We start from the raw sequence: 25871 nt of genomic DNA, 5'->3' as shown, positions 1-25871 counted from the left end.
AAAGCTATGCGAGTTAATAAAATGGTGGATATTTGTTTATAATTATATGAAGCCACTCCCAGAATGGGTGGAGCTATGGGTGGAGCTACTCTGCAAACCGAGTAAGCCACACCCCGGACAGACACCCAACAGACAGACAGAATCATCTGCGGCTATTATAATATAGATAGATATATATTGAGCTGAGGGAGTGTAAGGGGGGTCGGGTGTTTGCAAAATAGGTTTTTTATTATTATTTTTCTTTGATTGTTTAAAGCCTTACGATTATGCTTGTATGATTCTACACGCTGCCCTGTCTTCTAGCAACCATTGAAATTGGTTTAAAATACCTTGTCAGTGCAGTATACTGTTTATTCCACCAGGTGAGCACCAGGGGTATTGCTCCCATTTATATATATTCACCATTGGACAAAAAAAATCATTTAAACTTTATTTGAAGAAAATGACAAATTGCAATACCATGTTGAAGCAATAATACCCATAAACAAATGCAAGTTGTACAATCAATCTGGTCTCGAGAACAATAAAAGGTTCATCACAGTGAAGGTACTGCATTTCATAAACCAAGCCTGACCCAAATGAAAAGATAACGCTGCTCACCCCCTCCACCTTCTTTGCTTAGCAAATAATCATAGCCAGGAGGTTTCTGGAATCCATCACCAATCTCAAACTATAGAGGTGGTACTGCGCATTATAACGAGTACACCAGCATTGCAAAACCAAAAATGTTCCCTTTGAAAAGTCTACATGTGACAAATTCTCAGTTCACGGAAGGAGAAGGACACATAGGGCACAAAGGCAACATACTGACAATGGGGCAAAAACATACACACAAATTTAAATTAAAGTGAGGAATGAACGAACATGAAAAAGCAAAAAGTAGGGAGGAAACCTGCAAGCAAGCAGATTGTGTGGAGTTGAAGTGTGGAGCTAATGGGGATAGAAAAATATTGCAGGTAGGTAAGGGTGCATCAAGAAATTGTCAAGTGCTGGAGGAGTGGGGGTGAATAACATCAGGATGGCAGTTCCACAAAGGAAGAAAAGAACAAAATAGTTGGTGTGCATCAAACCAGGATGGGTTACTTGAAGAAAAAGTGTGCTGGAGGATTTAAGGAAAAATCAGAGGGCTGCAAGAACAGGAGCAAGCAAGGCTGGAGTGGTGGGGGAAGGAATTTTTTTTTGGACATTTCCCTCTAAAATAAGCTTACTGAAGTGGTCCGTATAATCACAAAGATAGTAGTTCAATGTAGAACACAAATTTTAATTTTGAATAAATCGATTGAGTTGAAAAGATTCACCAGAAACTTTTGTCGATGTTTACCATCAATATCCTGTAGTACGTGCCCTTTGATTGCATCATTCAGACAAAACCAAGCAACCGTTCTCCCATTTACAGGAACTTGGAAAGTGCTCACATATTGTTTAGAATGCAAAAAACGGTCACATGACTCTTGGGTCAATCAAAATGCCAATATTTTGCATCAACCTCAGAATAAGCATTTTATTCCCTTTATATCTTTTATTCCCAATCAAAATCCATCATGTTTTTAGATATAGGGTCGCTTTCGGTGATTAGGTGCACCCATCACTGAACCCCGGGTGGTGACAATACTGAAAGTATGCGTCAGGTTCAAGAATCACTTCGACAACCAGTGTGTGCCAAGATGCTTCAGTCAATATTACGACCATCAATATTTTATAAAAATTCTACATTTGCTGCTCAAACATTTGCTCCGTTTCATACCAATCATAATCTTACTATAATTCACCAAATGTCTGTCTGTTCCCAGGTACCGCAAAAAATTTGGCAGCAAGGTTCCACTCCTGATGAGTAATTGCAAAGCTCGTTGCGTTCAAGTGACCTGGAAGTGTCAAAATGGCCAACTTTAGGGAAAAAAAAAATTCTTCTCCAGACCCAGCAATCAGAATGCTACCACATTTGGGTTACAACATTTGGACAAGGCCCAGATAAGCTCCAGGTCGAGTGGTCCTATTTTTAACCGAACTGGACCTCTGACCTCATGATCTTATCTGTTTATCTTTAAATCAGGATACATACTTGTACCAAGTTAGACTTAGTTCCCCTTTAGTCATTAAGTTATCGTGGTAATGAAAACCGATCACAGACTCTGACCTTTGACCTGGACCCCAAAATCCAATCGGTTCATCTTTGCATCATAATACATACTTGAACCAACTTTTGTCAAAATCCCATCACTGGTTCATAAGTTACCGCGGTAACAAAAACCTATCACAGACGGACATATGGACAGACAACCCGAAAACAACGCATCCGGCGACTTCGGAGGCGTAAAAATAAAAACTTTCTTCGAACATAAATGACGTTTGACAATTGTATATCTACGTTTTGCTTCTTTGACTCGCCAAACTTGAGGGCCCATTTTTGCTTGGTAGAAATGGGGGTGCGACAAATCTCTCACAGGTACCACACTGTAGATAGAGTTTTATTCATCATTTAGTGGAGCATACACAGCACCGACAAACATGAGGTGGTTGCAGAGGAAGCATGTGTTTCTTATGCTCTTCAACTATGGAACTCTAAATTCTCTGTTTCAATTAGTTTTTCATTCTTTTTGAAAATCCTATATTTTTACAATATTGCTTTTTCTTAACTCCTCGTTGTATTAAGCACTGAGATTTCATTTGAAATAGAGTGCGAATCAAAAATGCATTTGGGAAAGGAATAGTTATCGAGTTAAATTGGGCAAGGAATAGTTATTGTGGACATTGATGAATGGAGTTTTTGACAGAAAGCAACAACAGCATGGCAGAGGAACCTGTCAAAATGGAAATGACACTAGCTAGGGAAAAATAGAGGAATCAGACATCTTGTGAAAATACCATTTTTGTTAAACATCCAATGTCAGGAGCTGCAATAGTACCCCGGACATATAGATCATTGGTATTTGAAAATAGACCATAACTATTAGTAACGGGGGTGGGGGGAACGTGGGGGACCGAGTTAACAAAAGCTGATGGGGATGGAAGTACGAGGGAAGGGGAGGGGGGAGGGTGACCGGAGAATGTGGAGAGTTTTAGCCATAAAAGGGTTAACAGCCTTAAGCACTCGCTCTTCAATAAGCCCCCTCCTGTTAAAAAAAGAAGAAAAAGAAGAAGAGTATGAAAAAAAAATGAAAAAAAAGAGAATGAAAGGGGGATGGAGGGAATGAAAGGGGATGAAGGGGGACAGGGGGTTGGAAGAGGAATCAATAATGAGTGAATGAATGAGTCATATGGAAGAATGAGAATAAAGTAGAGGGAGGGAGTGGGAATGTTGGGGTTATTTTACTTGGAAAAATAAATAATAATTTGGAGATGTTTTAAGTTAAATGGAAGGATGACAAGGATAAGTGATAGGAAGAAACAAAAGAAAGAAAGAACAATGTTCAAGTGGCGTGGAACTCAAGAGGACGAGATAAAAACTCAATTTGACAGGACCAAGTACATAAACAAGACGTGGGAACAAAGCAATGCAATGAACAACAGGAAAGGGACAAAATGGCAACAGTTAAACAATACAGATATGGTACAGCATACTTAACTTTTGAAAAGGTTCTCAGAGCTTCGAGAAAAAAAAAAGTCGAAAATGAAACAAAACACCACGTGAACTCAACCACAAGCTTTCTAACTTCCTATTCACCACAAATTTACGTGAAAATCTTAATATCTATGACACCTTCACCAGTTTATATTATAAAAATAATAATTAAAAAGAAAAGAAAAAAATGTTTTTTTTTTTTTTTCAAACCCGAGCAACCCAATAACAGGAAATGCACCTCACCAACTTCCTCATCCCGATGCCTCAGTCTTGAAACTTTAAGAACATAATTTGTTCTGGGTAGCCGTCCGTAAGGCCTTGGACAAAAAACAGCTTCAATAAGCAAAGTCTTGCCTGATCGTGCTTGATGTCTTCCTCAACGATACCATATACCGCCACCAGTCGAATTCTCAAGACACTTCATTGGTGTCCATTACATAAACAAAATATTTTAACAGAGCCACATCCAAACAACAATTTAAACTCGATTTGAGTTCTTGCCTACATTTCTGGCCTAATCACATCTTCTTACATCACTTAGAGAATGCTACAATCTAACAGGAATATTCCAGTAGTTACTCACACGAGGAAAACTTTTGGTAATCAAGCATTCAGATATAATACAGGATACAATTTTTGAACGCACACGTGCACATGCTTTATGCACTTCTAAGCTGCTGGGTGGAAAGAGTCAAATCTAGTGGTTGCACATGGGGTGTAACATTAGGGGGGGGTTTAGGCATTAAATACTCAGTTGTGGGTGTAGAGGAACACAAGTTCTCTATGTAGGGGTGTATGATGCAATACGCTGAGGAAGCGGTGTGACAAGTCAGTTAATTTCAAAATTTTCCAATTCCATGAATCGTTTTTTTTGTTTTTTTTAAAGGCCATTTTCCCCGCTAGAGCGGGGGTTAGCCTTGCGGGCCCCATGACAATCATGGTTCCCTGTTTGAGGCAATGTTTTTATGGCCGGATGCCCTTCCTGACGCCAGCCAATTCCATCAATAGTACAATGAAATTTATAGTAATCAGATATAAGGGAATTCGTTGAAACTTCTCAATTGTAATGAAAGTCCTACTATGCTGGGATGGCCACGCCAACTTGTATTCACTTTAGTGAAAGTGGGGCATTATCAAAAGAAAACCAGACATCAGAGATGATTTGGGTTATCATACGTGCTAACGCACTCCCGAACCACTGGACAGAACAACTTGAAGTTATTGCAGAAACAAAACGTCCCAAAAGTTGTACAAAACATTCTAAAATGTTCCAATTCTTCGTTTTGGTGGAACGAAAAGTCATCATGGCAAAGCTTGTGGATCAAGTTAAACGTTGCCTTTGACTAACTTCCCTTTCCTGTTTCATAATAATGAATGAATATGAATGAATGAATGAATGAATGAATTCATAACCGAATTTAATTTGCCTTTGTTGCTTGGATGTGCCTTTTTATGTCCAAATTGATAATCCCATCTACATCAACATAATGTCGAGTAAATATGGTGTAAATACACACAATATCACATGACAGTATAACACAAAATAGTTGCCCCTTCCCTTGAGCAGGGGTTTCTAGTGATGGGCAACTTTGGAACTCTGCTTTTTTTATTTTATTCTCAATCTCATCAATTACCTTGTCAATCTTTCTGAAAATCTCATATTTTAGTTGCTTTTTATTACCTCATCCTTCTTTGCATTAAGCATCGATATTTTACTTTGAAATGCAATGCGAAACAAAAATTTGATGAGAAAAAAGGAGAAAGTACTACAAATGGAACAGCAGAAAATGTCAAACATACAGATCACTCAGTTCAACGGGCAGAATGACAATGACTGACCACGACACAATTGCAGGGCCGGAAGGAGAGGTTGGTTGAAGGTGGCTTTGAATGTGTGAACGAGTGAAATGCCCATATAAACCATCAGCTCACCAGCATCACAGTTCAAGTAGAACGAGAGCTGGTGGATACCTGGCACATCCAGCAAGGTTTCTTGCCCATCATGCAGCGCCGTGAACACATCATCACACTTTCTAATGCACCATGACATGCTATTGGCCCCCAGCTTACACTCTGACCCATCCCCCTTGCGGGAAAGCGAGGCATAAGCAACGCCCACACTGCAATCCTCGGCACGACTCACGTCCACCTCCCAAAACAGGCGCTCCAAAGAAAAACTCTCAACTCCCACAACCTGGGCATAGTGATCAAACCTCTGTGGGAAATCGGGGTACTGATGCAAGGAGCCACTCCGTGTCACGGTGCGGAGATCGCGAGAAAGCACAAGCTCTGGATGAGCAGAAGTCGAATCCAAAGTCAGAAAGTTTCCATCTGAAATGATCATGTCACACACACACAAGAGAAAGGAGAGAAGTAAACAAGGAGGAGTGGGGGAGGGGAAATCAACTTTAACTCGTTAAATTCAAAATGGCAGTCCCAATCAACTTTTCCCCAAAATAAATTCTGAATGCTAAATAGGCACATCCAGAAATCTCCAAAGGGCACTTCCAAGTTCATAAACATGTATACAAGTGTGATATACTCAAAACATTCATCAGGAAAGACAAAAAGAGCAACAAGTGAGAGGAGAGAGGGGGAAGGTGACGGCCAGATACGCTCTCCGCAATGATGCTGTTGTCCACAAGCCTTCCTTCGTTTGCAGTTCCATTGCCTCAAATCAAAAATAGTGGATTGACAAACAGCCATCCTTCACTCTGGATTCACAAAAAAAGCCTCCCAACGCAAGCTTTACTTCATTTCACACATTTCTGCTATGAGGATTTCCCTGACCTGCTCAAACTGCTCTCACATCTCTTAGCAAGTAAGAACAATATTCAGAGTACAGGGTGTTCACAAAGTCTTGTTACCCCAATCCCCCACGATCATAATCTACTCTGGTACATTTTGTGTTGATCAATTAATTGATGTAAGCCTATTCTCTAATACGTACAAGATTGATCCCTGCGAGAATAAAATGGTAGACCAAAGTAACTATTCAGGTGAAGAACACGCAGTAATGAGCACGTGGGCTCACGAATGACCTCACGTAGGAGCATCTATGGTTGATATGTGAAACAACCGATTCATAGTTCACATTCATACCTCGTGTGTTCATTATATTCACTTAACACGTTCTGCAGAGGGGTTAACAGCACTTTGTAAAAACCCTGTAGAAGAATGATTTTGAAGTCAAGAGGGTCAAACTAATCGACCCACTATGTGGAACCACCATTACAGTCAGAAACTTAAAGTGAAACAACAACACCAGAACAAGGAGAATGAAAGGGAATGAAAGTGGGTAAGTGCAGCAAATTAGCTGGCCTTGATTTCCAGGAATGCCACTGAAAATAATAAGTTATTAATCTATATACATATTTTCAAGTGTTTGTGTACATTATTCTTTCAGAACCTAACACCGAGGGGCCCCAATTTTGGGTGAAGGAACTTCAGAATCTGGGCAAGGTTTTAAGCTATACACCCCCCCTCCACAGACACACAGATACACAAAACCATGCACACCAGCTAACGGACATTCTGTATACACGTTTGTGTAATTCTGGAAATCATGGGGGGGGGGGACTGATTTTGCACAAGTGCTGGTGGTACCCAAGTTCAGCTCAAGGGCACACCCCCTTCCAAAAATTCTGCACCACCCCCACTTCCCCACAAAGGAAGGTTCCTGAATGTATGTGTGTATGTAGTTCTGAATAGCAGAAAAAAACCCCACTGCCCTCCAAAATATTTTGCAAACGTGCCGGGACAAAAGGGGAGGCGGGTGTCCAGGGTCAGGTCATGGACACAAGAACAAATACCCCCCACCACCCCGCCCCCCAACCACAGGGCACTACACATTAAAAAAAAATCCATATTGGTCCGGACAAATCTAGATTAAAAACGTTGAAATCTTACACAAATTTTTTGTTACTCTTTTTACGACCAAGACCACCGTTGGGAAAAGCACACCCAACCAGGCAGCGTGTGACAGTCGATAACAATACCCCCCACCGCCCCCTTTTTATTTATTTTTTATTATTTTATTTCTCAAAAAACATGGTGACAAAAATCATGGTGGGAATAGAGCCTGTGATGGATGCTGTGAAGAGAAACAGGTTGAGATGGTTTGGTCATGTGTTGAGGAAGGATGAAAGTGACTGGTTGAAAAGTGATGGAAATGAATGTAGAAGGAAGTAGAGGACGGGGAAGACCGAGAAAGACTTGGCTAAGGGTGGTAGAAGAAGAAATGCGGGCAAGGGGGTTAACAAGGAGAGATGCAGAAAATAGGGCAAAATGGAGAAGATAGTCATGGGGACCGCAAGGCTAACCCCTGCTCTAGCAGGGAAAATGGCCTTAAAATGCATGTTGTTGTTGTTGTTGTTGTTGTTGTTGTATGGTGCCACTAAAGCTTGGAAAAAAATTAAAATAACTCGATCCAACCTGCCCCCACTTACAGAGACACCTCAGGTTCTTCAGTAGCATAAGGGCCATTTCCGGTTCCCTCTCGAGCTCTTCCCGCGTGACATGTGGAGCTGCAACATCCAATATGATAAAATAACAAGCAGCACCAAGTGAATCAATAACCTGCATCTTTCAAATTCACAAAATAAGCTACCCTCACTTTCATATTGAATGTCCCACATGTGTGCATTTTAGAGAAGGCAAGGCTACCTCAACAATGTCATCTCCTTTGTATTAAAACATGAACCAACTCCCATTGATCTGTTGCTTTATCGCGATTAAAAATTGCCTCAATATGCTGGACACACACACACACACACACACACACACACACACACACACACACACACACACACACACACACACACACACACACACACACACACACACACACACACACACACACACACACACACACACACACACACACACACACACACATTAAGAGAAATAAAATAACTAAAGGTACCATGCATCTGCCACTTTAACGCCTGGTTCGGCCTAGCCTCAAAGACCGGTTGACCAATATTTAGATGCAGATTATGAATGCCAGAAATTGCTCTAGTAGTTATTCCTTGTTCACCAGTTAAATCCATTATGCCTCCTGCTCTCCCATCTTTCACCTCCAGTATGCAGAAGCTCGAGGCAACATCCTGCACACATTTGATCTTCAAAGCAAATTCAATGGATGGGAGCCTTCAAATCAATTAAGGTTTATCAAAAGGTTTACATCAATTCAAAGATCAGAATCTTCTTCCTTCAAATCCTCAGTAGCAACTGGTTGGGTCTGTTCTAGGAAGGAACTGTTCAGTTGTACCTTACTCGTGGTCAACGGACTCATTGTGGACATAAAAAGTAGCAAGGAGAAATTCCTAAATGTTGTATTTTGTTGAAAAAGTCCAGTGGACCCAATACTGCATATCCGTCTGTCAAAATATCTTCCTACCAATGCAAGAATATTGTTGCAATAATAAAAACCAAAATGTTCATTGAAAATTTCAACATAGCCAGTTGTCATTTTGGCCCGTGTACCAAAACTCACGCCAAGCACCACTGATGACATCCTTATTAAGCTGGAGGTATGCATCAAGTTGTTCCACCTCCTCAGACACATCTAGGCGTACAGGTGTGCGTGGAGTGTTGGCTACCTTCTCCAGAGCTGCTAACCTGGACAAAACAAGGATCATGTAACGACAATATGGCAAAGATGCAGCAAAGGTATAAATAAGAGAGCAGAACATGTTGGAAGGAAGAGGTAAAGGGATCAAGTGGTGTGTGCACCTGTCAAGCAAGTGTAAAGTTACTCCACTCACCTATGTTGTATATCACTATGAAGCTAGGAAAGGGGGAGAAAAAAAATAAATAAATATAAATATAAATAAATAAATAATAAGAAGGATCACAAGATGTTTTGCACAAGAATGAAAAATGCATTTTCAAAAGACAACCGTGATGTAAAATAACCTGTGCTCCCAATATCCACACAAGTAGCCCACCTGTAGAGCACCAAGCGAATTTGACTCGTTCATTTCTTGCTGCATCAAAGCTTGGGCTTCTAGGATCGCCTGCATCTCTCTCTCCATATAATGTTTGCGTTCCCTCAAAGAGGCAAGGGCAGCATTCTCCTTTGCCTTGACGCGCGCCTTCATTATATCCACAACCTCGTCCACAATTTCATGGAGCTCATTTCTTTTCTGCTCCAACAATCAAAAATAAATAAATAAATAGGCAACACTGTGCAATCTCAAACCGAACACAATTACAAATTGAACACCTGGGTTTTCAATCCCCAATATAAACATCAGTATGGCACCAAGAAAAAAGATAAAGGATAAAATAATCACGATAATTTATTGGCAACTCAGTCATTTACCCCCTCAGCATTGCAGAGCGGGAGAGTTAAGGTCAGGAAGGTTTCATGAAACTTCAAGGTGCATTGCCATGGCCATAATGCTTGGGAATGGGCATTCATGTGCAACATCGCAAACTGAACAGGCCTTGGCATTCATACCTGTTCGTGCGATTGCTCGAGTCTCAGCTGCTGCAGCTGAGCAGCCACATTCTGACGAGACTCTTGAATGCTTTCCATTTTTTCAGTCAACTGCTTCTACAAAAAAAAGGGGAAAAAGCCTAAATACTGGTAAGAAATATGATCCAAATAAAATATTAAAATTCCCACCTGAAGTCATGAAAAACGTGTACAAACTCATCCACAGATAGAATGAGGTCATCTGAGTTACCTTGAGTTCAATGTGAGCTGCCTCAACCGAAAGAACTTCGTGATGCTGATGACTTCCTGGCATGCACTGTGGACACATCAAGGTCCCGTCGTCCTTGCAATAGAGTTGGATCAACTGCCCATGCTGAGTGCATCTCAAAGCCTCCACATCAGTGTCAGGTTCTACGAGCTTGTGCCCTCTTTTTTGGTGGGGTTTAACATGCGTAATGCAGCACTGTATCTCACAAGGTACACAAAACTTCACCGACTCTTCTTTGCAAACCTCACACTTTCCAGGCATCTCTTCCTCTTTGTCCGCAGGAACACCGTCCCCAGTCTTGGCTTTACTTTTTCTTTTTTCCATCTTCATCACCTGCAGCTTCATCTGTGCAACCATTCTGGAGAGAACTACATTTGGGCTGAGCTGCGGCATGCGAGAGAATACCTGCCTGCAGGTGGGACAGGTGTAGCGTGTAGCACCACCTCTGTTCACCCAGTAGTGTTCTACACAATCAAGACAAAACGAATGCCCACAAACCAGCGTCACTGGCTCCATAAAGAGATCTAAGCATACCCCGCATTTAAGATCATCGTGGCAGATTCGAGCATGGCAGGATTCCGCCATCTCGTAAAACACCTTGGAGAAAAGTTTCCTGCACAGGGAGGGACAAAAACAAGAGTCAGCAAGACAATAACTTCACAAAAAGGTCTTTCTAAAGCATGGTGTGATGCAGTTATACAAAGCAAAATAAATAAATTAATAAATAAATGAATAAAACACAAACCAGTGTAACAATGTGATGATGCAGTTAAAATCGTTAAAACATTAAACTGCAGGCAGAATAAAATTTCTCTGCAAAGTACAACAGATGGTTATATTAAAAACAAAATTCATTCTTCAAACCAGAACAGCACTCCGTAGAACGCATACCTCTGCCAGGCTGAACAGGTTATGTTTTGTATCTCACCGATAGGCCATATCTGAACCAAAATCGAACCTGCTTGTTGTGGTCACCTACTCAATACATCCACAGTTTTGATATATCGTGATACATATCGTTTTTTGGCCCCATCTCAATGGTGAAGAATCTGCTTCTTTTTTTTTTTTTAAATCCTTGCATCGGATCTGAATCTTCACCAAACTAAAATTTAATTAGTCCTTGCCACACACCCAACGTGTCCATCAGATTCCATCCACAACATCGAGATATCCTGCTGATAGGCAAACAGAGATAGGGGTGAAAACAACCTCCATCCATCTCAGGTGGCGTAGGTAACAAAGCATATCAAACGCAAAACCCGACCGTGCTGCTTTGTGCTGAAATAAACCTGATGGAAACAGCCTCAATTAAAAAAAAAAAGTGTTCTACATGTTCTCAATTGAAAGCTCGACGACAAAAGCTGAAACGTTAAACTATAAAGGATCTCAAAGTGCAAGCAGATAAAATAAACACGGAAATGATTTTTTATTTTTTATTTAAACGCCTGTCTTACGCACAAGTGGGCAGGCTAGCAAGGGCAGTTTCGACTTGGTGACTTTGCCCTTTGACATTTTAACCCAATTATTAATTAGTGTTCTTCAAATACATTAATGGTCTTTCTTCGAATCCTTCCTCTGTTTAACATCTTCGAGCAAGTACATCTCCGAATATCTTACTTCTCTCAGAGATCAAAGTGTCACATGATGTTCTTCTCAACTCCTTTAACATTTAAAACTACAACTTTCACTCACGATTCCGCAGTAAAGGAGGAGTCTGTGTCTACTCCAACATCAACACGCCTGCTGTAGATTCCTTGTGGACCTCGAATCTCCAAAATTTGATGTCATCTGGCTTAAGATTTGTCTCCTGACCATCACTATTTTTCTCTGTTTCACTTACTCCTCTCCCAATTCCACAAACGTTAGAGCTTTCTTTGACTATTTTAATTCCTGCTATGAGGCCATCAAAAACAAGAAAAAGAGAAATCAGAGATTGCAAACCCTCGCCAGGATGTATTTTCAGTGGTTTTTAAGGCTTTTGTGTTAAAACAAATATGGCGGCCGAACCACGTGACCGATGAGGTCATCATTATTTTTTTTCTAAATTAATTCATTCCTAGATTATGCTCAAGAAATTTAATCTTGATCAGATGAAGTTTTGTACTTGTCGAATTATGACATCATAATGGAGGCACCTATGACATCATCATTAACATATTTTATTCCCCATGGAGAGTTCTTTACAATGAGCCATGTTTAAATTTTTTCTATTCTGCGCTTTCAGAGATATAGAGGTGCAAAGTTTTTCGGTTTTTCCAAGATGGCGGCCAAACCACGTGACCGATGACATCATTTAATTTATTTTTTTTCTCCACCAGTTTATGCCGACATGACGCTCAAAAAATTATCTCCATTGGATGAAGTTTTGTACTTGTCGAATTATGACGTCATAATGGAGGCACCTATGACATCATTAACATATTTTATTCCCCATGGAGTTCGTTACAATGAGCCATGTCTCAATTTTGTCTATTCAGCGCTTTCGGAGGTACAAAATGTTTCGGTTTTTCCAAGATGGCGGCCGAACCACGTGACCTATGATGTCATAATTATCATTAAAAAATTCTGCAGGTGGAAGTGCACCTATGGTGAAAATTTCCTGTCAATCGGACCAACAGTTGCAGAGAAAATCACATTTAGTCTGTGCGGACAAACAGACAAACGGACTCAAATACAATACCCTCTCCTCTGGCGAGGGTAAGTAGAAGACAGGGCAGTATGTAGAATCATACTAACATAATCGTAAGACTTTAAACAAACAAAAAACCTATTTTGGGGGGCAACCCCCCCCCCCCCCTCCCACCCCATGTACCTCCTCAGATCCCAATTTTTCCAATGCCTTGAACAAACATTGGTACATCACGGGTGATTAAGGTTGTGAACATCACTGTACTTACCACCACTCCATTGGGGAAATATTTGGGGAATCCTTTGTTGTAGGCCTTGATATCTCAAAAGCCTTTGACAGAGTTTGGCATCAGGGTCTGATATCCAAGCTTCCCTCCTTCACTCTGCTCTCTCATATCGAGCTTTCTCTCCGACTGCTCTATCTCCGTAATTGTTGGTGGTTCAACACCTTCAAACTCGACCCACTCGAAACACGCCACAAAGTTGGCACTCTTTCTCTTCTCTACACATATTGCTTCGGCTTATGCTCCCAAGAACTTGCTGCTTGTGTACCTTCACCATTAGCGAGACCACGGAATACTCGACAAGCCACTACATCACATGATTATTGTGTGGCCACTGGCAACTCAAGGGTGGGCTGTTATGATGTTTGCTTCTTCCCCAACACTGCCAAACTATGGAACTCTTTACCTTCCCATGTATTTCCAAACACTTACGACCTTCACTTTTTCAAAAAGCAGATTTTGTACTTCCTCAAAAACTTAGACTATTTTCCCTTTCTTCACTTTTCTATCAATGCAGCTCTTTATTTAAAGCCTGGCCCCGATGAGGACTATATAGTCCATGACTGGATCCTTCAACATAAAAAATAAATTCTCAAAGGTTTGTTGAAAATTTGATCACAAAAGTTCAAATGGTAAAAACGTTATAGGACAGACTAATAGAGACAGACAGACCAAACATCTCCCGCTGCATGGGCAGACAAACAAAAATCAGAAATATTTTTGCCTGAATGTGGTGTTGATCATTCCTACAACCCTGCAGCACATTTTCCTTGCAATCACTCCTTGTGTCACCACCATTTATTTGTGCTTGGTTGACAACACTTATGGTAAAGACCAATAATCTTTTTCCATTTCAATTTTCAATTTTTTGGGGGGGTTTGGTCTTCTTTCATATGCTCTTGCAGACAATTGAACCACCTTTAGAGGCCATTTTTTCCCCACAGAGCAGGGGTTGGCCTTTTTCAGGCACCGTGGTCCCCTTTTTGAAGCAATGTTTTATGGACGGATGCCCTTCCTGCCACCAACTCTGTTAGTCGCCTCTTGCGACACACAGGGAATTACCAGTGAACTGGTACTCAATATGCCGACCGCGGAAGGATGACGGGCTGAGTCAACCCCCCTGGCGTTAATTCAGCGATCGACCGGGATTCGAACCCAGGATCCGAGGATCCCAAGCCGGCACCCTAACCGCTAAGCCAACACCAGGCTACTTGGAGACAATTATAATTTCATATATGGTAATGAGAGCCATTTGATTGCACCATCAGTGGCCATGTAAAGTTTTGCAAAAGACCCACTGAATCACCTCTGCATGCAGACCTGTACGACATGTAGGACAGTCTGATCCTGATGTCCACAGGTGCACACAGGGCTCTCAGTTTGCTTCCACTTTACATGCAAGGACCGCCAATCATATGTAGAGTTCACAGTCAAGGCCATTCCATTGGCGTCTGTTGGTAAAAGCCTGGTGGCTCCTTCGTGGGATCTTGAATTAGCTGGCCATTTTGAACTGATGCCTTTTTCCAATGTTGCTGCCACACCCCCTTAGTATTGGCCACTGCAGGTCCCCTATTCCAGAAAGGCTTCCGTGGCTTCACAAAGTCCTGGAGGATTCAGCATCTCTTCGCGGATTGGCAGGACAGCATTGGATTGTATCTGAAGGTACACAAGTTCGTGCTTGCCTGTGAATGTCTGGGGAGGGTGTGATGCAAGTCAGCACAGAGGACCACGGCAGAGAGGTTGACTTCAGTGTGCCAGATAGTATCAAGGTGCTTAGTGTGACTGCTCACAGCCCAGTACTCCGCAGTGGGATACACAAGTGTGAGGGTAGAGGTGCGAGGGTAGAGGTGCGAGGGTAGAGGTGCGAGGGTAGAGGTGCGAGGGTAGAGGTGCGAGGGTAGAGGTGCGAGGGTAGAGGTGCGAGGGTAGAGGTGCGAGGGTAGAGGTGCGAGGGGCAGGGGTGCGAGGGGCAGGGGTGCGAGGGGCAGGGGTGCGAGGGGCAGGGGTGCGAGGGGCAGGGGTGCGAGGGGCAGGGGTGCGAGGGGCAGGGGTGCGAGGGGCAGGGGTGCGAGGGGCAGGGGTGCGAGGGTAGGGGTGCGAGGGTAGGGGTGCGAGGGTAGGGGTGCGAGGGTAGGGGTGCGAGGGTAGGGGTGCGAGGGTAGGGGTGCGAGGGTAGGGGTGCGAGGGTAGGGGTGCGAGGGTAGGGGTGCGAGGGTAGGGGTGCGAGGGTAGGGGTGCGAGGGTAGGGGTGCGAGGGCAGGGGTGCGAGGGCAGGGGTGCGAGGGCAGAGGTGCGAGGGCAGAGGTGCGAGGGCAGAGGTGCGAGGGCAGAGGTGCGAGGGCAGAGGTGCGAGGGCAGAGGTGCGAGGGCAGAAGTGCGAGGGCAGAAGTGCGAGGGCAGAAGTGCGAGGGTAGAAGTGCGAGGGTAGAAGTGCGAGGGTAGAAGTGCGAGGGTAGAAGTGCGAGGGTAGAAGTGCGAGGGTAGAAGTGCGAGGGTAGAAGTGCGAGGGTAGAAGTGCGAGGGTAGAAGTGCGAGGGTAGAAGTGCGAGGGTAGAAGTGCGAGGGTAGAAGTGCGAGGGTAGAAGTGCGAGGGTAGAAGTGCGAGGGTAGAAGTGCGAGGGTAGAAGTGCGAGGGTAGAAGTGCGAGGGTAGAAGTGCGAGGGTAGAAGTGCGAGGGTAGAAGTGCGAGGGTAGAAGTGCGAGGGTAGAAGTGCGAGGGTAGAAGTGCGAGGGTAGAAGTGCGAGGGTAGAAGTGTGAGGGTAGAAGTGTGAGGGTGAAAGTGCGAGGGTAAAAATGTGAAGGCTGCATGCGGCAGATTCCGTTTGGCATTATCAATGGAGGGGGGAGGGGGATGGGTGGGAGTGGGTGGGGGTAAGAAGGAGAGGGGAAAGCAGCATTTTTGTGCATTCATGTTGGCCAGGCTTCATTTTTTTCATTTCATTATTTTGTGTGCGAGTCGCTGGGCTTAATTCCCAAGGCAAATTTACCAAAAGAAAAAGTGGCAAAACACATAATAATACACTGCAATTCGATGCTCAAGGAATAACATTCATACCCAGAGTCCAGCACAGCCAATGTGCTTCGCTCATATCAATCAGCTGCTTCGGAAGAGTATTGCTGAATCTCAATCTCTGGCACCAAATAATGAATAAAATTCCATCTAAATCTATGCAGAACCCAGTCAAAGTAAAATTCCCCCCCAAAAAATTCAATTTTCCACTTCCACAACCGAAAACACCCGACACCACTGGGGGGGGGGGGGGGGGGGGGGTTTCACCACTGGGTTGACGAATGTGAGAATAATGAAATGAAAATAAATTTTAAATGGCAAGTAGGGGAAAAAAATGTGGAAACCACATCTCAGGGATATGGCACTTTACACTAAATCAATCTCAATTACGATGTCCACGTATGCTCATCTGCAAAGGAAGTCGGCAGATGTGGCAGTCTGTACATCGAAAAACACCAGGTGTTTTTTTTGGCAATCTCACCTATATTTTGCAGATTTTAAAAGGCAAAAAAAAAATTGACAGTTTTTTCCGGCAATCGTATTTTCAACAAAGTGGAGCAATTCAAATCAAATTTCATTTCTCATTTCTCTCTCCCTACATTGATAGAAGAAGCTCTCCATACATTGTTAGATGGAATTTCATTCATTAACTATTTAGTGATGGGCACCGAGATTCAGCGACACTCGTCTCCGATTGTGATCGACACGAGTGCAACATTGGCAGTGTTCATGCTCCGGGTATAGACAGTATCCCGTGAGCATCAAATTATGGTTTATGTTTATCCTTTTCATAATAATGTGTGGATAACCGCACACAGAAAGGTCAAACAATATAGCAAATACTTTATTTACAATTCGACGCAATGTTGGACTTTTTTCTGTCATTTACTACATTTCGAAAAACTGCATGTTGTCACAATCAGATGCTAAGGCAGTGAGAAAAGCCAATTGTAGTGTACCTGGCTAATGGAGTGTCATTCTTCGTTTGCACACCTGCCATCTCATCACTCATATTTGCACACCTATTTTTTTTTTTTTTTTTTTTTTTTTTTTGCACACTTGCCATAATAGCCGCATCATATCATTGGTCAGTATAGCTAGGAAATGGGCAGGTAGTTTATGCAATTCATCCTACTTTTCCTTGTGCAATATTTACAGGCAATGGACTCCAAACCTGTTAAGGTCAAGATATGTTTACCAAAGGAATTCTGGGGAAGAAAAAACAGGGGTTGTTTATCTCTCATCTTGGTTTGCAGATGTCGTTTACAATACGAGCGGACAAGATGGTGCTGATATTTACTCTGAGTCAAGCTCCCTCAACCTCCTCCTCCTTGGATTGGTTGGTAACAGATAAAAATGCAATGAGGCAGCAGGTTTAGTTGTGGCACATTTTCAAAGAGCAAAAATTGGTGCCACCTGTCCAGAAAGTACAGTATTGGAAACCAAGATGGATTGAACCTACATTCCTCCCCCCCCTCTGCCCCCCAATAATTCCTTGCAGTAAACATGGTGTGACATCAACAGACAAGTCTAATAATGTTTGAGAGCATTTCCTGCTCAATATAGAATCCCTTACCAAAAACACAAACCTGAACCTTTATTGGACAAGTGTATCTCATTCCAAGTACATTTTGAAGAACCCATACATACATTAATGAGGTTGGATTGAGTTACTAATAAAACCTGGTCTTCATCGGCGATCGTATTGCACACCTGCCATCTCAACAGCCACATAACGTCGTTTACAACGTACCTACAGTAAATCAGCGGAGTTTGTGTAATGCATGGGGATAACAAAACCGACTACTGGGTAAACAACTGGAGAGGTAAAATTAAAAGGAATTTTTAAAAAAATTTAGTTCAAGTATGTTATGCAATTTAACATTAAGAGCAAGAGGTGCGACATCCTTGTGTACGACATGCTTAAGGAGAGTTACAGGGTGACCTCACCTCCTTACACCCAAAAATAAAAACAAATAAAAACCAGAACCCACCTTTTATCCAACATCTTACCTCATAGCAATGATAACCTCTGGTTATTGGCTATTTTCCAGGTGATTGAAGAGTGAACCAGAAAACAGACTACAAAAGTTAGCGCCAATTCCTCCCTTTTTAAAGAAGTCATGGACAATTAGGTGTGATTGACACGAGTGGACAATCAGGCGAAAGACTTATTCTGTGGACATTTTTCTGAAAACGGAATGCTAAATTTGAGTGGACAACCCCTAAAACATTTAAACGTGAGTTTGCAACTTGCACTGCAAGTCATGAACATTCAAAAAAAGTTCAGAGATGGCCTGGGTCAAAAAGTTCAGAGAAAAAGACCCCGTCAAAAATCTCAATCATAAAAGTGCTGGAGGACCAACACATTCGGGACATCAAGATGCAAGGTCTCCTGTGAACTTTGACCTTGCTTGTGATCCAGTGTGCAGAAGCCCTGAGAAATCTCGGGCATCGGAGTCAAGAGCTTGAAATGTCACACGAATCGGGGAAGAATTCTCATCCGCGACGTGAAAGTCTGTCCATACAGAATTCAGATTAAACAAATTGACTGCAGCTCATATGCAGGAAAGAGTGAAAAAGTGCTGGTACTTTGCACACAAGATCGAACAAAAGCCGTACTTCCTTGACTGTCTGGTTTTCTGACGAGGCCCATTTCCTTCTTTACGAGCATGTCAAATCAAAGATACTGTGGATCAACACCCCGATCTAGTGCTCAAGCAACTTCCACTCAAAATACTAATAATAATAATAATAATAATAATAATTCCTGGGTTACAATCAGTTACAATCACCTATTTTAATATCACTCTGATGTTACTGAAAAATATATATGTATATAAAAAAACAAGACGTCATGCAGAGCGCAATCCTTCCAAAATTCACCTCTCCCCCCAAAAAAGGTTGCCATGGATCCATCAAATTGTCCATTTCATCAAGATTAAAATTAATGATCTTATTCAAAGCTCAGGTCAATCAGATTAAAATTGACGATTTTTCAGATGAAAATTGACATTACAAGTTTGACCTGTGACCTCAAATATTTGGTTTCCCAATTCAGTGGGGCACTGCGCAATTGCAGTTTAGTTTTCAAGTTAATAGGATGAAAATTGATTATTTTCAGATGAAAATTCATTATTTTTGAGGTTTGACCTCGAGTTGACCTTTGACCTCAAAAATTGTTTCCCAATTTAGTGACAACATGCAAATGCTGTTCAATTTTCAAGTCAATCGGTTGAAAAATGCCCTCAAAATCAATAGGCTTCTTCCTTATTACCAACTCCACCATCTGGTGAAGTTTAGTGAAGATTTGTTTAAAATTGTGACCTGTAGTCGATTGACAGACAAACAGACAAACAGAATAATGCACAAGACCAACCAATATACTTGCAAAATCGAACCAGGTGGATTTATATGTTTGGAGTTTTATTTGCTAACAATAAAATTTCGCTTGGAGCAGCTGAAGAAAGACTGGAAGAAACTGGCAAGTTGGAGATATACTGAATCTTAATTGTTTATTATTCTTCTCTGCATTGATTTGGGAATGAGCTGCTTGTGGATTATATTGTTCTGGATTATATTGCAGACTTTGCATACAGTCCTGAGGCTGTTACAAGACCTTATAAATAGACCACTGTGGTCCAAACAAATGATCTATGAGGACCTTGACAGAGCAACCTTACGTTTGTTTAGAATGCCCAGAAAGTTCAAATCGAGTTCTCCTCAACAATAATCCTTTTGTATACAACAACAACATGCATTTTAAAGGCCATTTTCCCTGCTAGAGCGGGGGTTAGCCTTGCGGTCCCCATGACAATCTTCTCCATTTTGCCCTATTTTCTGCATCTCTCCTTGTTAACCCCCTTGCCCGCATTTCTTCTTCCACCATCTTTAGCCAAGTCTTTCTCGGTCTTCCCCGTCTTCTACTTCCTTCTACATTCATTTCCATCACTCTTCTCAACCAGTCACTTTCATCCTTCCTCAACACATGACCAAACCATCTCAACCTGTTCCTCTTCACAGCATCAATCACAGGCTCTATACCCATCATCTTTCGCAATTCATCATTTGTCTTCCTCTCTCTCAACGATACTCCGCACATCCGTCGAACCATTCGCATTTCCACCCTTTCCAACCTTCGTTGCTGCTCTACACGTTCATTACCCATGTCTCACTCCCATAAATCATAACACTTCTCACACATGCAGCATACACCTTTCCCTTCAGCTTCAACGACACTCCCCTCATCATCAGCACGCCACTCAATTCCCGAAACTTCTTCCATGCACATCTCACTCGAGCAACCGTTGCCGAGTCTGATCCACCTTCTCCATTCAGCATGTCTCCGAGGTAGCAAAATGTTTTCACACCTTCCAGCTTCACGCCGTCTCCAAGATCCAACTCAACATTTCCTCCATCTGCAGCTCCCTCTGTGCACACCTTACATTTGAATGTAGCTGCCACACTGGTTAATGACCCTCTCAGACCACAACATTTTTGATGAACCCACTCAGCGCACATTGTACACTGAATGGAGTTCACTCCGACACCCTTCCTACACACAGCACAGGGCCACTTCCCAGTTCTTTCCACCTCACCACATGCTTTACCACTTGCCATCACCTTCGTCTTTCCGATATTCACCTTCAGACCTTTTGTCTCCATACATTCCTTCCACGTGTTCATCTTTTCCTTCAGTCCATCCATACTTTCCGCAATCAACACCAGATCATCTGCATACAACTCCCACGGTAAACCCTCCTTTACGTTCTGAGCCAGCACCTCCATCACAGCTACAAATAGTAGTTGACTTAGTACCGACCCCTGATGCACCCCCACCTTCACCTCAAACTCACCACTGTTCCCGTCCTTCGTCCTTACAGCTGTGCGCGCTCTTTTGTACATTGCCATCACTACTCTGATCAACCATTCCTCCACTCCTAACTTCCTCAATGCCCATGTCAATACTTTGCGTGGAACCCGATCGAATGCTTTCTCCAGATCAACAAACCCAAGAAACAACTTCTTCCTCTTCTCCATGTACTTCTCCTGCAACTGCCTCACAATGAAAAGCGCGTCTGTCGTTCCTCTTCCTGGCATAAATCCAAACTGCATTTCGGCGATCTTCACTTTCTTCCTTATCCTCCTCTCCAACACCCTTTCCAATACCTTCATTCCATGCTCCAATAACTTTATCGCTCGGTACGAGCCACACTCCAGAGGGTCACCTTTCCCCTTGTATAGAGGGACGAGGGTACTCAGTTCCCAATCCACTGGAATGCGGCCTTCTTTCACCACCAGATTACAGATCGCTGTCATTCTCTTCACACCCCAACTTCCTGCTGCCTTCAACATATCTCCCACAACTCCCGTCGGCCCTCCCGCTTTTCTACCCTTCATTGCTTTTATCGCTTCCTCAACTTCCTTCTCAGTTATCTTCTCTGCCGGTCCTAAAACTGGGTTACTCTCTATGTTGCCATCGCATTCATTCTCTGTATTCAACAGCATTTCCATATATCTTTTCCATCTTCCTTTAATTCCATCTGGGTCGACAACGATTTGTCCCACTTCATCCTTCAAGCAGCTCACCCCCATCACATCACACCTCTCTTTCGCTATCTGCTTTGCAATCCTGAATACTGCTTTCTGACCCTCTTCCGAATCCAAGCGTTCTCCGAACATTTTCCGACATGCCTCCTGCGCCTTTGCTACCTCTTTCTTTGCAGCCTTCCTGGCTGCCGTATAACTTTCATGCTCTGCTGTTTCTGCTTCCGTACCCTTCGCCTTCCGCCACTCCTTGAACTTCTTCCTCTTCTCGTCAATCCTCTTTCCAACTTCATCATCCCACCACCATGTTTCCGAGTGCCTCGGTGGTCCTTTTGTCCATCCACATACCTCACCAACGGCTCCCAACAGACTAGCTTTCATTGACATCCAACCACTTTCAAGTCAACCACATCATCCTCGACCCTACTCAGCCTCTCTTTTAATGCCTCCCTTACTGTCACCTCTTTCAACCTCCACACCTTCATTCTCGGTTGGTACTTCACCCGCCGAGCTCTCCTCGCACCTTTCACCCTTACGTCGCAGACAACCAAGTGGTGCTGTGAAACAGCCTCCTCCCCCGGGATCACCTTTGTGTCTCGGAGGTGCCCCCTATCTCGCCTACGCACCATCAGGTAGTCAACGGTTGTCATCGACCCACCTGACGTGTATGTAACAAGCTTATTATCCTCTTTCTGGAACTGAGTATTACAAATCAACAAATCAGCTCCATCAGCAAACTCCAAAATCCTTTCACCTTCTCCATTTCTCACACCATATCCTTAACCCCCATGAACTCCGTCAAAACCATCCATACTCCTTCCCACATGTCCATTTAGGTCTCCTCCTACCACAACAACTTCCTCCTCTTTCACGTTTTCCATCAGCTTCTCTATCGCACACCAGAACTTGTCCTTCTCTTCATCGCTCCGACCAACCTGCGGAGCATATCCCGAGATGACGTTCACCAAGAGCTTTCCAATCATCCTTTTCCAATCATCATTTTCACCATCATCAACCTATCACTCACTCTAGTCACACTCACCACACTGTCTACAAACTCCTCAGAAAACAGGACACCAACACCATTCACGCCCTCCAGGCACCCTTGCCACACAAACTTGTATTTCTGTCCCTGCCTACCCTTCACCATTCTCACACCACTTCCCTTCCATCTCGTCTCTTGCACACAACATATGTCCACTCTTCTTCTGACCAATACTTCCACCACTTCTCCTGATCTCCCTGTCATTGTCCCTACATTCCATGTCCCAAACCTCAGAAACCGATCTCCACTTCGGGCTGTACCCTGCCCACATGTAGTTGTAATTGTCATGGTTCTCTTTTTGAGGCAATGTTTTTTTATGGCCGGATGCCCTTCCTGACGCCAACCCTCTTGGTCGCCTCCTACGACACGCAGGGATACGGCGTACCTATTCTTATCCAGGGTACACACTGGGAAACGTTTAAAACATGGAAATCCTGGGGGGGGGGGGGGGGGGGGGCGGGGCGGGATCACCGCTGCGGTTTAAACATATTTAAATAAATATTTAAACAAAACCATGAAAACAATCCGGGAAAAGTCTCTAAGTGAGAACGTGGATTTGAGAAAGCAGGAGCAGAGGTGAAAGAACAAACGAGAATATAGGGGGCGGGGCACAAGTCGAGACGAGGAGGCCGCACGAGACACCAGGCCGCACGAGGCGCGGACAAAGAAACGACTAATTACACACAAATTTGCAACAACTACAAAACCAAAACCAAATAGAAACACACAATAACACATACACAACAAAATACGCAGCGGAAATTTGACAAAGAAACGAACGGGAAAACACTCAAACTTTGATGCCGTGGAGAAACACTGAACTTTTGTATACTGAACACAAATCCAGGGCGGCACTCAATCTCAAGATGCCATCTATTTATGAATTATTACAGCGTCATAATAATCACGTGACAGCAGATGCTGTGACCGTGAGGGTGCCACCAATCAAGGGGTTGCAACCCCATCAATCACCACCCACCCACCCCCCACCCCCATTTCTTCCTCTAGAGCTACCTATATATTTAACCAATAGCTTATTTGGATGCAACATGGTGCCGACATTTCATTACAACAAAACAATAACAGCGAAATCAAGAATGAAATACAGAGTGGGTTTCCAAAAGCTTCAGCCAATGATAGAAAGTCAAGGTGTGTGCTTACTAAGAATGAAACAAGGGGTTTCCAAAAGCTTCAGCCAATGATAGAAGGTCAAGGTGTGTGCTTACTAAGAATGAAACAAGGGGTTTCCAAAAGCTTCAGCCAATGATAGAAGGTCAAGGTGTGTGTTTACTAAGAATGAAACAGGGGGTTTCCAAAAGCTTCAGCCAATGACAGAAAGTCAAGGTGTGTGCTCACTAGGAATGAAACAGGGGGTTTCCAAAAGCTTCAGCCAGATAGAAAGTCAAGGTGTGTGCTCACTAGGAATGAAACAGGTTGTTTCCAAAAGCTTCAGCCAATGATAGAAAGTCAAGGTGTGTGCTCACTAGGAATGAAACAGGGGGTTTCCAAAAGCTTCAGCCAGATAGAAAGTCAAGGTGTGTGCTCACTAGGAATGAAACAGGGGGTTTCCAAAAGCTTCAGCCAGATAGAAAGTCAAGGTGTGTGCTCACTAGGAATGAAACAGGGGGTTTCCAAAAGCTTCAGCCAATGATAGGAGGTCAAGGTGTGTGCTTACTAAGAATGAAACACAGGGGGTTTCCAAAAGCTTCAGCCAATGATAGGAGGTCAAGGTGTGTGCTTACTAAGAATGAAACACAGGGGGTTTCCAAAAGCTTCAGCCAATGATAGGAGGTCAAGGTGTGTGCTTGCTAAGAATGAAACAGGGGGTTTCCAAAAGCTTCAGCCAATGATAGGAGGTCAAGGTGTGTGCTTACTAAGAATGAAACAGGGGGTTTCCAAAAGCTTCAGCCAATGATAGGTCAAGGTGTGTGCTTACTAAGAATGAAACACAGGGGGTTTCCAAAAGCTTCAGCCAATGATAGGAGGTCAAGGTGTGTGCTTGCTAAGAATGAAACAGGGGGTTTCCAAAAGCTTCAGCCAATGATAGAAAGTCAAGGTGTGTGCTTACTAAGAATGAAACAGGGGGTTTCCAAAAGCTTCAGCCAATGATAGGAGGTCAAGGTGTGTGCTTACTAAGAATGAAACAGGGGGTTTCCAAAAGCTTCAGCCAATGATAGAAAGTCAAGGTGTGTGCTTACTAAGAATGAAACAGGGGGTTTCCAAAAGCTTCAGCCAATGATAGGAGGTCAAGGTGTGTGCTTACTAAGAATGAAACAGGGGGTTTCCAAAAGCTTCAGCCAATGATAGGAGGTCAAGGTGTGTGCTTACTAAGAATGAAACAGGGGGTTTCCAAAAGCTTCAGCCAATGATAGGAGGTCAAGGTGTGTGCTTACTAAGAATGAAACAGGGGGTTTCCAAAAGCTTCAGCCAATGATAGGAGGTCAAGGTGTGTGCTTACTATGAATGAAACACAGGGGGTTTCCAAAAGCTTCAGCCAATGAAAAAAGACAAAATTCCCACGTTTTCGAAATGGTCGAGTAGAATGAGAAGCAGAGGGCTCGGTATGTAGAGCTGGAATGTAGAACTGGTATGTAGAGCTGGTATGTAGAGCTCGGTATGTGGAGCGTATTTGTCTGTGGCAAATTAAGGTCCTATTGAACACCTGGCTTTTAAACTCTCTGGTCACACACAGTCAGTCATGGCTGTTGTCTACCGCCCTCCCAAACCACACCCATCATTCCTGTCTGACTTCTCCTACTTTCTGACCCAGCTATGTTCCCTCTCCCCCTCAATCCTCCTCCTTGGTGATTTCAATATCCACATGGACTCCACTGACTCCACGCTAACCACTGACTTCACTGATTTACTCACCTGCTTTAACCTCACTCAACATGTCAACTTTCCTACCCATAACCGTGGTCACATTTTGGACCTTGTCTGCTCTACTGGACTAATTTTGCACCATCTCTCTGGCTCCGACCTCACTCTCTCTGACCACCTAGCCATCACTCTGACCATCAACATCCCCACCCCAGCACCAAGGCATTATCGCACTATCAACTTCCGTAAGCTAAACGCTTTTTC

At 43.2% G+C, this 25871-nt stretch overlaps 1 protein-coding gene across 3 annotated transcripts in view; it reads right to left on the bottom strand.

The window, feature by feature from the left end:
• Positions 1 to 416: 416 nt before the first annotated feature.
• Positions 417 to 25871, bottom strand: part of LOC137416131 (E3 ubiquitin/ISG15 ligase TRIM25) — a 30592-nt gene continuing 5137 nt past the window's right edge. For 2 of the 3 annotated variants that reach the window (XM_068101659.2, XM_068101658.2), the window contains exons 2-8: positions 10255 to 10885; positions 10026 to 10121; positions 9511 to 9708; positions 9328 to 9350; positions 9057 to 9181; positions 8008 to 8085; positions 417 to 5890 (exon numbers count right to left, since the gene is read on the bottom strand). In XM_068101659.2, the coding sequence (XP_067957760.2) occupies positions 5367 to 5890; positions 8008 to 8085; positions 9057 to 9181; positions 9328 to 9350; positions 9511 to 9708; positions 10026 to 10121; positions 10255 to 10857 (1647 nt within the window). In that variant the 5' untranslated portion in view covers positions 10858 to 10885 and the 3' untranslated portion in view covers positions 417 to 5366. Of the gene's footprint in view, positions 5891 to 8007; positions 8086 to 9056; positions 9182 to 9327; positions 9351 to 9510; positions 9709 to 10025; positions 10122 to 10254; positions 10886 to 22590; positions 22678 to 25871 lie in introns of those variants that run through there. The other variant, XM_068101660.2, reaches the window with a different exon arrangement.

Source organism: Myxine glutinosa, chromosome 3 (genome assembly GCF_964187855.1).
Source record: "Myxine glutinosa chromosome 3, kmMyxGlut1.1, whole genome shotgun sequence".
Classification (NCBI taxonomy): Eukaryota; Metazoa; Chordata; class Myxini; order Myxiniformes; family Myxinidae; genus Myxine; species Myxine glutinosa.
Note: the sequence above shows the minus strand (reverse complement) of the source record. Positions and strands in the feature narration are given on the sequence as shown.